At 43.0% G+C, this 12,240-nt stretch overlaps 1 protein-coding gene across 1 annotated transcript in view; it reads right to left on the bottom strand.

Moving 5' to 3' along the window:
- Nucleotides 1-12,240, bottom strand: part of yes1 (YES proto-oncogene 1, Src family tyrosine kinase) — a 28,807-nt gene that overhangs the window by 3,732 nt on the left and 12,835 nt on the right. Inside the window, exons 3-11 of the mRNA XM_041948946.1 lie at nucleotides 11,371-11,470; nucleotides 9,637-9,735; nucleotides 8,116-8,219; nucleotides 7,706-7,855; nucleotides 6,315-6,470; nucleotides 4,391-4,570; nucleotides 3,206-3,282; nucleotides 2,256-2,409; nucleotides 1,439-1,570 (exon numbers count right to left, since the gene is read on the bottom strand). Coding sequence (XP_041804880.1) covers nucleotides 1,439-1,570; nucleotides 2,256-2,409; nucleotides 3,206-3,282; nucleotides 4,391-4,570; nucleotides 6,315-6,470; nucleotides 7,706-7,855; nucleotides 8,116-8,219; nucleotides 9,637-9,735; nucleotides 11,371-11,470 — 1,152 coding nt within the window. The remainder of the gene's footprint in view (nucleotides 1-1,438; nucleotides 1,571-2,255; nucleotides 2,410-3,205; nucleotides 3,283-4,390; nucleotides 4,571-6,314; nucleotides 6,471-7,705; nucleotides 7,856-8,115; nucleotides 8,220-9,636; nucleotides 9,736-11,370; nucleotides 11,471-12,240) is intronic.

Genomic DNA, 12,240 nt, shown 5'->3' with positions numbered 1-12,240 from the left:
TAAAGAAAGCAGTAATTATAAATGTAAGATGTCTCAGCCATCTCTGGCTCATGTACTCCAAATCCATCCATCCATCCATCCATCCATCCATCCATCCATCCATCCATCCATCCATCCATCCATCCATCCATCCATCCATCCATCCATCCATCCATCCATCCATCCATCCATCCATCCATCCATCCATCCATCCATCCATCCATCCATCCATCCATCCATCCATCCATCCATGGTCGTTAAATGACGTCAATTCCTGTTTACATCTCATGAAATGTTTATTACTCATCAAATGCAACAACGTCAAACAACAACTCATCTTCCTCTCTTCCTGCCCCATCAGAGCACCAGAGTCACGGATTCCTTCCCAAGGCAGGAAGACAGTGATCCTGAACCCTGTGACACAGCTCAGAAACGGTCCCCGTGGGGAGCTCAACTGCAGCTAAAAGAGGTTATGACACAGAGTCGGTGGCATGGGCACAGCCGCGTCCCCTCCCCAGCCTCCATCCCTCTGTGGGAGAGTGGGGATCAGGTTATCTCACACTGGGACGGAGGAAAGGCCCAGAGCAACTGCTGAGAGCAGGATAGCGACGTGTCAGATGCTGAGGCGTTAGCATGATTTATGTCTTGGATCTGAAAACCTCAGCTCTAATAACACGTCTGTCATATATCTGAGTGAGTATATGTTATCTCTATATACACACACGCAGGCTAAAATAGAATAAATGACATCTTCCCATGTAAGATGCTTGGTATGCAGTCTTGGTATACCTGCCTCATACTGCTTCTATGCTATCAAGAGGGAACAGAAATAGAGCTGCATAAAAAGGCGGCAGCACAGCAGGACAAGAGCCACAAATGTCTGGTGAGTCATACTACAATTTTGATGAAGGGAAAAGAGAGGTGGGTTCAGCCCCCAGAATGTGCAGCTCTGAGGTGAATTAATTAGACCGAACGGTTCGCACTGCAACCAAGAAAGCCACAGGAGCCAGATGGCCCTCTACAAGAGATGGTGGTTAAGTCTGCCATATGGTAAGCTCTGTAATCAGTGGCAGTCGAACACTGTCAGCACCAGACGCGCTGCGGTACTGCGTTCAGACAGCAGGGGGCAGAAACGGGCGACAGGAAGGGGGAGAGAGTCAGGGGTACTTTCCCATGCACTGATAAATCATCAGACATCTGCTGACCCACATGAGCAACGTGCAGTTCTATTCTGATCCGCATGTGTGAGAAAATACTATTAAAAGCCTCGAACGATGAGGAATCAGACCAGCGTGGTGGAATTAACCCGAGGCAAAAATGAATGAGCGATTCCCCGTTTTCCATGAAGGAAACTTGAAAACACTCCATTCATGTTCTTGGGGAGCAACAAAGTCAAGAGCAGGAAAATGCTTCCCATGCAAAGTGAAAAGGAACAGAGGAAAGCATGAGGGCCCATTACCTGGGTATGGTACTCTGCCCTTGGTCACCAGCTCAGTCAGTAGTATCCCAAACGACCAGACGTCTGATTTGATGGTGAAGCGGCCGTACAGAGCTGCTTCAGGGGCCGTCCACTTGATCGGGAATTTAGCACCTGGAAGAAAGACAATAACGAGTCAAGCAGAGAGAATTGGCCTCAAAATGATAATTATTTCCACTGTTATTTTTAGCATTGATTGATCAGCTCATTATGTTCTCAATTTATAGTTTAGTCTTTGAAATAGTGAAAAAGTAGAAAATTCTCATATTTGATTTTTTAGACAAGAGAGATAGTTTGGAATCTTGCTGGGAAAAATATCAAACTTATTGACGATTAAGTCTCTGTTGATTGACTAATTGTTTCATCAATAAATATGAGTCCATAGTCATATTGAGGCCTAAACAGACAGAATGTATGATGAAAGAAATGTGAGTCCCTAAAGGTGACAGAACCTGGTAGCAGGGCAGCAAACAATCATCGTCATTATTGATTAATCTGTTGATTCTCTTTTTGGTTGACTAATCAATCAAATAATGGCAATACAATTTCAGTAAATAATCATAAAAAACATTGACAATTTCTTCAGGCCCAACAAGACATATTCAAACAGCTTTTTATGCCCAACCAACAATCCACAGCTCAAAGATATTCAGTAAACTCTCACATAAGATACAGAAAAACAACAAGCTGGACCAAAGAGAAGCCGGGACACGAGACAAGCCGGGACATGAGACAAACCCCTGTGTGTCTGTGTGTGTGTGTGTCTGTGAACCAACTGCGTCCACTTCTTAACACACACCTTGTCTGGCGGTGTACTCGTTGTCCTCGATGAGCCGAGCCAGGCCAAAGTCAGCGATCTTGCACACCAAGTTCTCAGCCACCAGGATGTTGGCAGCTCTCAGGTCCCTGTGGATGTAGTTCATCCTCTCGATGAAGGCCATGCCGTCTGCGATCTGGGACGGGATTGAACAGGACGGGTCAACAAACAGAAAATGGCGTCAGGATGCAACTGAAGCAAATTTGAGAATCTTCTGCAAATAATACTAGTCATTAAGAGGAGTAGTAGTGAGTTGTAAATCCAGGACATGCACACTTCGCTGATCGAGTGTGTGACCCAGATATTGATGCAGGATGAACAATGGGAAAGAAGAAAAGAGATCATCTGCAGCTGCGACAACAGTCGGGATTAATCTTTAACACAACTATCCAGCATCTCCTCACTCTGGCTGTCGACTCCCTCAGGGGTGTCTCGAGGTTTCATCCCGCCTCGGTCTCATTCTCAAACACTTTTCCACTCGGCTGAGTGGGGAGAAGAGGAGGCCTGGAAGCCTGGAGAGTGGCGAATTAAGAGCAGATCACAGTAGGTGACTGAACCAGCCAGCTCAAGTGGCCTCTGATGAGCAGCGTTTAAGTGCTGCAGGCAGTTAAGTGGAGGAGTGTGAGGGGAGGCACATACAGCGGAGAGGAGGAGGAGGAGGAGAGGGAGCGGGGACACGTCAGGTAGGATTGTTGAATAAATATGACAGCCAGATGGAGAACAAACTGAAACCCTTATTCACAAGGACTGAATATTTGAGTGACACACTCCTCCACACACCCGGCTGAGGACCTGCCCACATGCAGCTCTCTTTGTTTTACTGCTGAAGCGTGATACTCCTTCCTGTACACGGAGGTAAAACAGCACCTGGGCAGGTTAAGAGGGGAGGCGAGTTTCTCCTTTCGTATTCAGACGCCGCGTTTTGATCTTACCTGTGCAGCCATGTCCACCAGCTGGGGCAGCTTCAGATATTTCCCATCTCCCTCCTTCAGGAAGTCCAGTAAACTACCTGTCAGGAGTGAAGAAGACGACAGTCAAGAAGAATCGATACGTCTGTCTGGGCATTGTATAAACACAATGCCGAAAATAAATGTAGCATCAGTTTAGCATCAAAAAAAGGTAAAATAACCAAAACCACGGCAACATGGCTGCAAGGATCATGAGGCTTTCTTTATTAAGTTAAGTTCTGTTTAATGTCTTAAACACATGTCAAATAGTTTTATTTTACTTATAATACGAGCTCCAGTCTAGTTCAGCTGTCATATTAATCTACATTACTCAAAGTTCCTGTTAATATACACAGATTTTACCACAGATGATTTAAGAGGACAGTGATGACATCTGTTCGGGCAAACTTTCACTCTCCCTCATCAAAATGGAAGCAGCTTGTGACGTAAAAACTTAAAAGTGTGAGGCTGGAAATTAAATCCGATGAATTTTCAAAGGCTGCAGAACCACTGAGGGTACAGTGCTGTTAGCAAGTCCCACTATGCTGATTTGAGGTCTGCTTCTTTAATATGCTTTGAGGGATAACTAAATAACTAGCATTGATCAATTTATTTACAAAGCGCTTCTTGGCAAACTTCCAGGGCGTCTTGCACATGTTTCTAACGGTGGACTCACACTGAATCTACAGTTCTAACAAGATATTCACACTCCTCTAGGTCCCGAGGTTATTTGGTCTTCCTGTTAATGCTCAGACTGAGAAACTCTTGAACACTACGTTACACACCAGTGGAACAATCTGCAGAAGCCTTGCACAATTAGACAAGCCAATCCCTTTTTAATTAATTTTAATCCCTTTTAACGGACACAGAGCGGCGTGAATGTGCTTTTCCTTGAATTGATGTTGTCGCTTATGTAGTTATATAATTTGATGACGTTTACTGTAACGTTTGGGTGCTTTTATTGAACTGTAATCAGGTCGTGCTTGAAGACAGAGCTGGCTCTCAATGGCTCTAACGTGTTTAATGTATTGCACGTCACTGGAAATAAAACGACAGTGATTTAAGCTGTGTACTAGCTGGTGACTGTATTTAGCGACAGCGCTGAACGTGGGTGGTTTGGCAGAGTTTGCAGGTGAATTAGCAGAAGCAGGTGTGTCCACCTGTCCTTACCTTTGCCCATAAATTCTGTCACAATGTAGATGGGCTCCTCAGACACCACAGCGTAGAGAGGCACCAGTTTGTCATGTCGGAGTTTCTTCATGATCTGAGCCTCCTGCAGGAAGGCCTCTGGGGACATGGTGCCCGGCTTCAGGGTCTTAATAGCCACCTTAGTAGTGCCATTCCATGTGCCTGAACGAAAACATAGAATGAAAACAAAATGATCAATCGTGTTTGAAATAAACCATAAACCAGAGTTGCTATTTGTGCAGCTTGAAAGGTATTATTGAGTAAATATATCACTGACTTTTTGACCCCTTTTAAGTGATTGGAAAAGTCAATCCTAAAATCAGCCGCCATGCCAGTGATCTCTGGCTCTGTTCCCATGCGTAAGGAGCAGCTCGGGAGACAAAGAACACGACAGCTTAAATAATGAGCCACTTCCTGGTTGAGAGCCACTTACTCACGCCCTGCTTACATACAATGAGCTCGGCTGCTTCCGTCATAAGGCTGACCTTCATGAATGAATCATACTGAACAAACTGCATACACACACACACACAAGCTGAAGGATAAACCAGGCCAGTGCTAATATCTAATAATAATAAGACACAGTGGCGAGGACATCGGAGAACAATGGAGGTAAACCAGTAAAGCTCAATATATTTTTAAAAAACTAAATGCCAAGGAATGGAGGGAGTTTCAGGAGGAAGCTGTAGCGGAGCAGAAAGCCACGAGGAACAAGCAGTTGCAGGGAGAGACGGAGAGGATTCCTGGGATTGCACAGCGGAGGCTCGCAGGTCGAGGCTTGCTGCAGGCCAGGCTTAATGAAAGACTGAGCGATGAAAGAAGAGAGTCGTGTTCGCTGAAAGGCCCCCGTCTCACATGCAGGCCCGAGAACTGAAGCACTTGTGTGTTGTCGACATTGGAAGTACACACGCCAACGTCAATGTGTCCTGACAGGACGGATCCTGAATCTAGTCAACCTTCAGCAGCTGCTAACTAAACCAGCCACACCTGACTGAATGATTCAACCTGCATCCTCCTCATGCAGGATTTTACTTCATGGTTCTGTTTCTGTGGAATAAACGCAGAAACTCAGTAACTCGATATCAGCAATAAAACTGTTTCTACAGCTCAAATAATGAGGCAATAATAGGCAACAAATTGGATTATCAATGCACCATTTGAGTTATTTCTGAGTACATAATCTCAAAAATCTATGTGAATACCTGCTGGTTTCTTTGTCGTTAAACTGAATATATTTGGCTTTTGGGTTGTTGTTCAGATGAGACAAACAATACGAACATTTCAACTTTGGCTTCGGGAAATTGCAACTGATATTTTTCTGGCATAACATGAGCCAAACTATTTAATCGGTTGATCAAGAAAATATTCCAAAGATGAAGATAATAGTTACTAATCGATCACTTTGAGGCTGATTCCTCCTGCTTACAGGCCAACATATTCGGGTTGATCCCATTACGAAAAATGGGACAGAACGGAGCAGATCTATTGGTATAATCCACAACTTCTGACAATGGAAACACGAAAATAACCATTCCAATGTGTAACAAACTGAACTGACCTGAATCGGATGCCTGGTGGAAATGTGGCTTAAAAGGATCTATAATAAAGATGCAGCCTGGTTTACAGTCAGCTCTTAGACAGGAGTAAATGGTACATATACTCTGCTATCCCTTCAGTTAACTGTACTACAGGATCGTCCATTAAGCTACAGAGAGCACGAGTGGTAACCATGCAACCAAGCTTCCAGATATTATTAATGATGGAAGTATTTGTTGGGAGTGGGTTCTGTGGCTCCAAGGCTCATTCATAAACCACTTTACAACACAATATGCACAGCAGATGTGCATGGATGTGTGTTTCTGAAACATATAACATGTGCCCGAGTACAGCGGCAATGGTGTCTCACCCATCCAGACTTCTCCGAAGCAGCCCTGGCCCAGTTTGACCTCCAGTCGGAGAGACTCCCGCGGGATTTCCCAGGCGTCTTTAGCTAGTCCCTGAGTCTGAGGCTTCACGGTGGGGCACACGGTTGTCAGCCTGTAGCACAGACCGTCTGCATGTTCTGGACACACAGGAGGAAAGAAAAGAAGGAGCTTCAATTAAGACACAATCACTGTGTAGTGTTGATACATACACGATCCGAGCAGCAAGCGGAGCCGCACTGCAGCAAGTGGACTGTAAACAGTGATGAGTAAAATATCACTGCATGACAACAGCAGCAAACTACAACCAAAACCACAGCAAAGCAAACACAGAACTGTCGACCCATCATTTCCACGGTCATTCCTCACAGAACAAACATTTACTTTTCCCTTTCAGAAATAATCAAATTTTCTGGTACTTTGGCCACAATGACGTGAACCGTGCTGAACTCAATTTCATTTCAATTTCAGCAGCGAAAAGATCAGGGGCTGTTTTTGGTATTGAAGCCTTTTCAGACACAGCGAGAGTCTACAGCAGCTCACAGCAGCGGCACCAACCATCATGTGAAATATCCCTTTTGAATTCTGCACACAGGAAAGGGTGAAGCAGTGATAAAGCAGGCTGTTATATTCAAGCCACTGATCGGGTAAGACGTTACAAACGTCTGCTGAGTGTTTGGGCTTTGAAGGCTACACTTAGAGGGACATAAAGGAGCGCAAAGCTTTGAATTTACCAATCATCAATTACAAAGAGTGCTGCAGTTCGTGAATTACATGAATTATGTGGAAATATGCAGGGCAAGGTCAACAATACAAGACCTAAAATCACGTAAAAAAAGCATCCTCTTCTTTATGGATTACTCTGCTTCTGGGAGTCTGACTGTATTCTTGCAAAGTTTTTAATAACCAGCTTGTGCTGCGTGTGTTTACATCATCCAGACGCTTTCTTGTGACAGTCCTCTGGGGATTTTTAGGAGCAGCTGCTTATCGATACTGTGCAGATTATGGGACATTTTTACATTCACAACTCTTTCTGGCGTAAGTCTAACATGGTTTTGCTTTTTTGGGATTACTGATCCACACCATGTCAGTGAAAGCATCACCACAGTAAGAGCTCTGTTAAACATATTTAATACATATCCCAGCAACAGGCCTGCAGCTGAATAATGCATTTTCTACTGACTTTTTCAGCTAAAATATCAAATGTCATGACAGCAGAGCCTACTTGTAATGCAAAAACACTTAAAAAAAGAAAACCACCTTATAAATAAATGACTATAATATGCACTGGCGTGTTTGTCCAGATAACTCAAACTTGCTCCAAGTAAGAGTGGCAGTCCAGCTGTAAACAACAATTTGTCTGCAGGCTGCATACCTGTGTAGTGTTTCACCAGCTTCTGTAGCGTCTCAAACTGGGCCCGAGTGGTGATGTAATAACCACCGTTGTCCAGCTTACGGATCTTGTAGTGTTTAACATTGTCTCCCTTCATTTCATCCCAGTCCCGGATAGACAGAGAGTAGGCACCTTTAAAATCCACAGAAATGAAGTTAGATTGTGCTTCATTGTGACACAAACTCTCTCAAATCTTGCATGCATTTCAGACTTTATACACCACGTCAGACACTCTGTGACGTATGAAGATTTGTCCATGTAGAACACCATCTGGCTGCAATAAAATCACAGTTTGCAGTTCACACGAGCAAAAATACAAATAGCCCATAATATGCCTTGTGTATTAAAACAGCAGGATTATCATGACAGTCTTGTTTTTTAAATCCTTGTACCTTTGGTCGTCTCGCTCTCTCGTGCCAAGAAAGTGCCGCGCTGATTCCCTGGAAGCAATAAGAGACGCTCAGCATCTTTGCGGCCCATTTTACCAAAGTACCATCTGCCAAAAGACAAAGTCAGATAGTCAGATGACAGGAGGAGCCCGCAGTCTGGTATCCTGCACAACAAGCAGCATTTTCTCATTCAGGCAGTAAAAATATTGAACTGGTTATGGAAATTCTCTGGTTTCAAATCAATGTCATAAATCCTGTCAATGATGTCGTAAAGTTAAACATCAAAAGCAGGTGAAGGCAAAAAAACAAAGCCGCTTCCAAAAACCTTGGGACGCTTTCCTGAACCCATGTAGTAATCTCCTTTGTACAGTCATGTGTTCACAAAGTGGTGAACCTCGCTCCATCCTCGCTTGTGAACCACTGAGCCTTTCCAGGATGCTCCTTTCATACCCAATCATGATACTATCACCTGTTACCAATCAACCTGTTTACCTGTGGAATGATCCAAACAGGTGTTTTTGGAGCGTTCCACAACTTTCCCACTCTTTTGTTGCTTCTGTCCCAACTAGTTTGAAACGTGTTGCTGCGTCAAATTCAGAATAAGAAGATATTTACAAAAATCAATGAAGCTGATGAGGTCAAATATTAAATATATTGTCCTTGTACTGCTTTCAGTTGAAAAATAAAAAATATATTCAACATATTGAATGTTAGTCAGTTAAGATTAAACATCATATGTGGCTGCCTTCAAAGTCAGACTGAGTCAGCCATATAGCTTCAAATCTCATTTTAGTCAAAATAATTCAGACCATACAACTATAATTACAGGCTATTATTAACTTTGCTCCAAGCAATACGTCTTTAGCTTGTTACACTGAAGGGCGCTTTGAAAAGGTTCATTCCAGTTGCTATGAATAAATAAAACATTCAGCTCACAGCTGTAAACAATCTTCAAATCTAGCTTGACTTCTTTTAAAGAGCGAACCATCTATTCCAAGACATCATAACAAGTTCAGTCATGTTGAATTGTCTCACCTCACAGGCATATTTTTTTCCAGAGTTAAGCTGAGAAGAAACCAAAAACCCCCCAAAAATCCTGAACACGTCGATCACTTGCTGTCACTCCTTTAGTTGGCTGGCTGGTTTAATCTGTTTTTTTAATGAGCTGCCTAATCATCTAGTATTTGTAAAATGTCCATCAGCCAATGAGAAACCAGGTCAAAACTGTCTAAAAGCAGCAACGTTTCTGTCACACCGGATGAACAGCAATGGGAATGCCACCGGCTCTCTGCGACAGCACAGGGCTCCATTGTTTCGACTCTCTGCCATGTTGGTACATGATGGGTTAGTCACAATGAGTGACCGCCCAGCCGCATCATGTCGTCTTAATCAGAGGAGGAGAACTAACTGAGCAGGGTGAGAAACACGACAGAAATGAGAAGGAGAAAGTTAAAGAAAAGCTAACGTAGGTGGATGACGGGGACGGAGGCAGACAGAGTGTTGGAAAAGGTAATGAGCTCTTACTCTTCAGCCTGAATGGAGTCGGCTGGAGCCACGTAGTTACTGGGGATGTAACCTTTCTGTCCGGTGTTGATGGAGCGAGCCTCCCACCAGTCGCCTTCCCTGAAGAGAGAAGTAAATTGGAAATCAGAAACGCACAATACAGACACAAAGGCAGGAGAGGAAAATACGGCTGCTCTGAAAAGAAGACTGCAGGTGTACAAGTGAGCGAGGAAAGAAAAGGAACAAGGTCACATTGTGCGTCATTCAATCACGTCAGTTATCCAAGTCAACATATCAGGGGAGCGGATAAGTGAAAGTAGCAAAATCACATTGGAAAAAGACAAAAAACACTTTTACTTTTCAGTATCCAACTGAAGTAAGAGCATGAAAGTATTAACCAAAAATGTTCTCAAAGTATCAAAAATACTTTTTCTACAGAACAGCAGCACTTGATTGACATGTATTAATGTATGAAATTAACACATTATTAGAAATGGTGAATCAATGCATCTATAATCTTAGATTCTTTCGAGAAATAGTGAATACTCTTATCTCTTTGGGCTACATGATGGCATTTTATGAGCCTAGTAAGCCTTAATCTGATAGAATCTAGTAACTACAGCTGTCAAATAAATGTAGTAAATGGAAAAGTGCAATATTTCCCTCTGAAATGCAGCGGTGTGCAAGCAGCAGAAAATGGAAATACTCAAGTAAAGTACAAGAACTTTAAATTTGGACTTAAGTACTGTGCTTGAGTAAATGTACTTAGTTACATAACTAGAAAAAATGTTCCTGAACTACTTTCTTTAACATATGCTCAAAAATGTATTACATGAGCTCAGTTTCTGCTATTTCAAAGCTTTATAGAATTCTCCGGCAAACAAAATAGTGCACTCATAGGAACCACACATGCAGCCACAGTTTCTGATGTTCACCAGCAGTTGAGCGAGTTGAAATTCAAAGGGGAGGATCTGAGGAGTGGGGGAAATCTGTCTCCTGGCAGTTTTGAAAAACTGAGCAAATTCGTCCTCCTCCCACTTCCTCTCTGAAAGCAGATGGCATTTTCATCACTGCAAACGCAACGCACTCACAGACCGTGTTTGAAGACGTGTGTGTGATGAATCTGTGGAGCACTTGGAGCTCTGCCTGTTTTCACACCTGTGCACGTCTGGGAAAAAGATAATGCTGCAGCAGTAGGTGGAGAAGAATCTCCTTTTTAATCATAATGTATTGTTAGATGCTTTAATAATATTATGATGAACATCTCTGAAATGTACTTCTGAAAATACAGCACAGAAGTGCAAAACAGACCCAAAATAGAGCAAAATTAGGGATTTGATTTGAACTGATTCAAGTTTGACCTTCAGAAATATTTTCAGTGCCCTGTTGGTGTCTCTGAATACAGGATCTGTAAATATTATTATTACTAACACCTATTTTATTATGTGCATTGCTTGAATTTTACTCAATGAACGAGCAGTGTTGTTTTATACCGTAGGCCAAATGTAAAACCTTAAACTCAGGGAATGATCTGAAAGGCTAAACAGATGGCCCATTAGAGGAATCCATTAACCCAGACAGATTTCAGCCTTAATATCAGACCTGAATACAATGAGGGATTAAACACACACACACACACACACACACACACACACACACACACACACACACACACACACACACACACACACACACACACACACACACACACACACAGACAGACACACACACAGTGTAAAAAGCAAATGCGCTCACGTGTTGTTGATAATCTGGAAGCGATCTCCTTTTTTGAACGACAGGTCATCTGACGTCCTCGCTTCGTAGTCGTACAGCGCCACGAAAAACGTTACACCACCTGAAAGCATGAGAAACGGAGCGTTAATCCAGCATTCCTTTAACTCAAAATGAAAACAACAAGTGGAAACAAATGAAAGCAGCACCAACAACCTTTGAGTCATTTTGATTTTCAAAACTGTATCAGAGACCAAAACTAATTTGTTTAAAATATTCCACTTCCTGCCCCCCAGAGCCTTGACTGACAACACAGCCAGCTCCCTCCACATTGATTTATTTTAAAGGAAACACAATGTTCCTTTCACGGTTCTCTCTGTGGCATCACCTCAAGTCAGTCACTCAAATTGGTGTCACTTAATCTCGTCAACATAATGAGAGGAGTTGATTTGTCCGTTGTCTGCAGCGGCAGAGTGCAGCGAGACAACAGGACCCTGATATGTTTATCTGGAGGAGGAAATTGAACGGGCAGGATTAGATCTGCAGCAGCCCCTCAGGCTAGATTATCCTCCTTGAGAGAGCGGGACAGGGACTAAGGGATGTGTGTGTGTGTGTGTGTGTGTGTGCTCCAGGATGAAACATCACTCTTTGTTGTGTACATTTACCGCATAATTTACCCATCCAATCTATGATGCATTAACCACCAGGAATTGCATCATTATTTCCCATGTCAGCGACACCAACAAATCCTTAATAGAAAAGTTATTCTGAGTCAAACTGTTATTGAATATAAACTTTTAATGTGCACGGCTAAATCTATCGAGTCCAGTTGATGGAACTGTTTTCTTTGGCTCCGGAGACGCCACGCCTGCTGCATTACTTCCCATATTACAG

The sequence above is a fragment of the Chelmon rostratus genome, chromosome 12, assembly GCF_017976325.1.
Source record: "Chelmon rostratus isolate fCheRos1 chromosome 12, fCheRos1.pri, whole genome shotgun sequence".
Lineage (NCBI taxonomy): Eukaryota > Metazoa > Chordata > Actinopteri > Chaetodontiformes > Chaetodontidae > Chelmon > Chelmon rostratus.
This window is presented reverse-complemented; position numbering and strand designations above follow the sequence as displayed.